Source organism: Callorhinus ursinus, unplaced genomic scaffold (assembly GCF_003265705.2).
Source record: "Callorhinus ursinus isolate GAN/ISIS: 27379988/994484 unplaced genomic scaffold, GSC_fseal_2.0 scaffold13, whole genome shotgun sequence".
Taxonomy (NCBI): domain Eukaryota; kingdom Metazoa; phylum Chordata; class Mammalia; order Carnivora; family Otariidae; genus Callorhinus; species Callorhinus ursinus.
In genome coordinates, this window is record NW_027397075.1 from 26,810,781 (window position 1) to 26,815,033 (window position 4,253).

At 47.6% G+C, this 4,253-nt stretch overlaps 1 protein-coding gene across 1 annotated transcript in view; it reads left to right on the forward strand.

The window, feature by feature from the left end:
• Positions 1-426: 426 nt before the first annotated feature.
• The window catches only part of TIPRL (TOR signaling pathway regulator), a 40,433-nt gene continuing 36,606 nt past the window's right edge, over positions 427-4,253 (forward strand). Inside the window, exon 1 of the mRNA XM_025877970.2 lies at positions 427-708. Coding sequence (XP_025733755.1) covers positions 605-708 — 104 coding nt within the window. The 5' untranslated portion in view covers positions 427-604. The remainder of the gene's footprint in view (positions 709-4,253) is intronic.

Genomic DNA, 4,253 nt, shown 5'->3' on the forward strand with positions numbered 1-4,253 from the left:
GAAATTTTTGATAGGAGTCTGTCTTAATCAGCAGTAGTTAGATGTCCACTTCTGAATCACGTAACACTCAATGCTGGACCTCCTAAATTCTAAGGGGTTTCTGTTTTTTGGCCTCGACAGAAAAATATAGGACATTTCCTCTGCACACTGATTCGCCAACATGCGACGTAATGACACTGCTTTGCGAGGTCTGTAAAGATCCTGCCGAATTCGCCTTCTCCATCCCTGGCATTCTGTAAAATACTCCCAGATGACGTCATCCAAAGAGTCCAGCGAGAGGGGCGGTACGTCCCTGGCCACACCCCCTGCGGCAGAAGCCCCGCCCCTCAGTTGTCGCTCCCCTTTTCTGTTTTCCGGTGCACCGTGACGTAAGACGTAGGTCACGCAACATTAGCAACTGGTCCCGGAAGCAAAAGTCGAAGGGGCGGAAAAAGAGGAAAGGAGGGCCCGCGTCCGGGTCGGCCGGCAGGGGGCGGGGCGGGGAGGAGCCGGGCATGGTAACGGCTCGGAAGCCGAGGGGGCTGGGCCGGACGGAGGCGGAGGAACCGGTGTCCGCCGCTGCTCCAGCGTGTTCCGTGAGGCCCGCGCCGGCGCCGCCTCGGCCATGATGATCCACGGCTTCCAGAGCAGCCACCAGGACTTCTCCTTCGGGCCCTGGAAGCTGACGGCGTCCAAGACCCACATCATGAAGTCCGCGGATGTGGAGAAGTGAGGCTCCGGGACTCGGGACTCGGGGCGCGGGCGGGGGAGCTGGGCCTGGGCGGGAGGCAGGGCGAGCTGCGCGCAGCCCCAGCCCTCGCCAGGGCGGAGGCTCCGTGCGTGAGGACGGGACCCTTGAATGACATCGGGAGAGAATCCTGTCGCCACCTCCTGTCCTTTGGCGGGGGTTCGTCCGGCCCTGCGTCCGTGCAACTGTCACTCCGCCCGGGTTTGAGCAGAGCATGACTGTGCTGGTGGACTTCGCCCTCGCCCTAGGTCTCTACCTGCCCCAGCATGAGACACCTTTAGACCGTTTTGTTTTGTTTTTTTTTTTTCCTGGGTGTCTGTGACCTGTTTTCTTGGGGGTTCGTAGTGGGGATGATACATGGGCTTGGTTTTTAGCATGTCAGGTGCTGTGCCAGGCGCTTGAGATATGGAAGATGAAAGAGCTCTGCTTCCAGGAATGCAGTCTTATGACAGAGACAGGCCATGTGAATATCTGATAGAGATGTACGCGGGGTTATTTGAGATCTTTGAGAGCGACAGGGCGTCCGGGAAATTCGGATGCCTGGGTAAATCTTGATAAAGTCGGTCGGATGGAGTGGGGATGGGCGCATGTGTAAAGCCAGGAGGCCAGGCATGGTACGAGATGTGAGGCGTTTGTGATGCCTGAGCTGAATCTGAACAGAGTTTGGGGGTGTCAGGGGACACTTGTAAAGCCGGGAGGCCAGGGAGAGTGCGAGCCTGGATTTGTTTGAAGAACCGTTCCTGTGTGATTGCAGCATGATGTACCAGAGGGGGAGTAGCGGGAAATGGGAGGTAGGCCCCAGGGGAGTGGAGATACTGAGAGAATTTGTATGACAGGCTAAGGAATTTGTATTTCACGTGACTACCACCGGTGTAATTTTGTACAAAGGAGTGACATTGTCAGATGTACACTCTGAAAGATTTCTCTGAAGGCGATGTGGAGGATGGATTGGGGGGGCTGCAGGACTGGGTGAGGAGACTAGTTAGAAGGGGAGTACCTGGATTTGATGGCCAGTTGACAGGAGGAGGGAGGAAGAAGGAGCAATCTATACTGATGACAAGATTTCTGGCTTGGGCTATTGCATGGGAAGCTTTGTCACTGAACAAGGTAGAAACAGGAGGAGGAACAGATTGGGGCAGTTGTTGGATAGAGGAACAGCTTAGATGGTTGAAATGTGAGTTGTGTGTGGGTCATAAGTGGAGATGTAATAAGCATTTATCTTGGAACTCAAAAAACATGACTGTCCACGGGTTCAGGTTTGGGAATCATCAGCTTCTGGTTGATACCTGGAGCCTTGGGAGTGAACTAAGATCTTATAGAAGTCATCCAGAAGAAAGGGAAAAGTTTATGGGATAGTACCCTAGGGCGCACTGGTATTTTAAGATTTAGGCCGAGGGAAGTGACCAGGGAAGAGAGTCATGAAGGGATAGTTAGCAGTGTAGATTAGTGACTAATTATTTTACATATATAATTGGAATATTTTGTAGGACTACCAGATTTCCCCAGATATATTGGGGCAAGTTCAGAGAGTCACATCTTATATTATTTCATATGCATTATTCAGTAAAGTAGTTAAAATTTATTTAATTGGATGGTTTTTTATTTGTTTTTTAAAGATTTTATTTATTAATTTGACAGAGAGAGAGACACACAGCGAGAGAGGGAACACAAGCAGGGGGAGTGGGAGAGGGAGAAGCAGGCTTCCCGCTGAGCAGGGAGCCCAATGCGGGGCTCGATCCCAATGACCTGAGCCGAAGGCAGATGCTTAATGACTGAGCCACCCAAGCGCCCCTAATTGGATGTTTTTTATGGAATATTTATTCCAATACACTTAATCTTTATCTTATTAAATCTTTTAAGTATTTAATATTTTATTTTTTAAAATTTTGTTTTGTTATAGTAGGAACACTTAACATGAGATCTATGTTCTTAACAATTTTTTTTTTATTGGAAGTTTGTACTTTTTTTCTTGGAAGTATGTGTGTGTATATATCTATCTTTATCCATTCATCTTTCAGTGGATACCTAGATTGCTTTCATATCTCAGCTATTCTAAATAATGCTGTAGTGAACAGGGGTACGTATGTTTTTTCAAATTAGTATTTTTGTTTGGTTCAAATAAATACCCAGAAGTAGAATTGCTGGATTGTATGGTAGTTTTTTTTTAAATTTTTGGGGGAACCTCCTTATTCTTTTCCAGAGTGGCTGCACCATTTTGCATTCCTACCAACAGTGTAGGAGGGTACCCTTTTCTCTACATCCTCGCCAATGCTTGTTATTTTTTTGTCTTTTTAACAATAGCCATACTCACAGGTGTGTAGTGATATCTCATCGTGGTTTTGATTTGCATTTCCCTGATGATTAGTAATGTTGATCATCTTTTCATGTGTCTCTATGTCTTCTTTGGAGACATGTCTATTCAGCTGCTCTGCCCATTTCTAATTAGATTGGTTTTTTTATATTCAGTTGTGTGAGTTCTTTATGTATTTTGGATATTAATCCATTATCGGTTATATCATTTGCAAATATCTTCTCCTGTTCAGTAGATTGCCTTTTCACTTTATTGATGGTTTCCTTCACTCTGCAAAAGCTTTTTAGTTTTATATAGTCCCATTTATTTCTTTTTGTTTTTGTTGCCTTTGCTTGAGGCGACAGATCCACAATATGTTGCCAAGACTGATGTTAGGGAGCTTATTGCCTAATGTTTTCTTCTAGGAGTTTTATAGTTTCTAGTCTTACATTTAGATCTTTAATCTATTTTGAATTTATTTTTGTGTACAGTATGAGAAAGTGTTTCAGTTTCCTTTTTTTGCATGTGATTTTCCATTTTCCCCCAGCACCATTTATTGAAGAGACTTTTTTTCCTCATTGTATATTGCCTCCTTTGTTGAAGATTAATGACCATATAAGTGTGGGTTTAAAGATTTATTTGTGAGAGAGAGAGGAAGATCATGCGAGGGCACACTCGAGCGGGGGGTGGGGGAAGAGGGAGATGGAGAGAGAGAATCTCAAGCAGAGGAGGCGGAGCAAGATGACGGAGGAGTAGGAGACCTAGATTTCATCTGGTCTCAGGAATTCAGCTGAATAGGGATCAAACCATTCTGAACACCTACGAACTCAACAGGAGATCGAACAGGAGAGTAGCAACAACTCTCTGAACAGAGAAGCGACCACTTACTGGAAGGTAGGGCGTGCGGAGAAGTGAATCCGAGGCGATATTCGGGAGGATAGACGGCGGGGGAGGGGCCTCCGCCGGCCGCTTCTGGCAAGTGATAGAGCAGCGGAGCACAAAATCGGACCTTTTAGAAGTTGGCTCGGCGGAGGGACGTCGCTGCAGTGGCTAAGTGGGGGGTGGAATCCTCCCGGGACAGTGTGGTCTCAGGACCCTTGGGGTCACAGAGAGACCGGGGGTGCCTGAGTGCGCCAGAGCTCCCAGGTATCAGAGCAGGGAAGCCGGCTGCAGAGACGGAGCAGAGTCGCGGGCTCTCAGCTCGGGGTTGCCATAAACTGTGATCTGCGGCCCAGT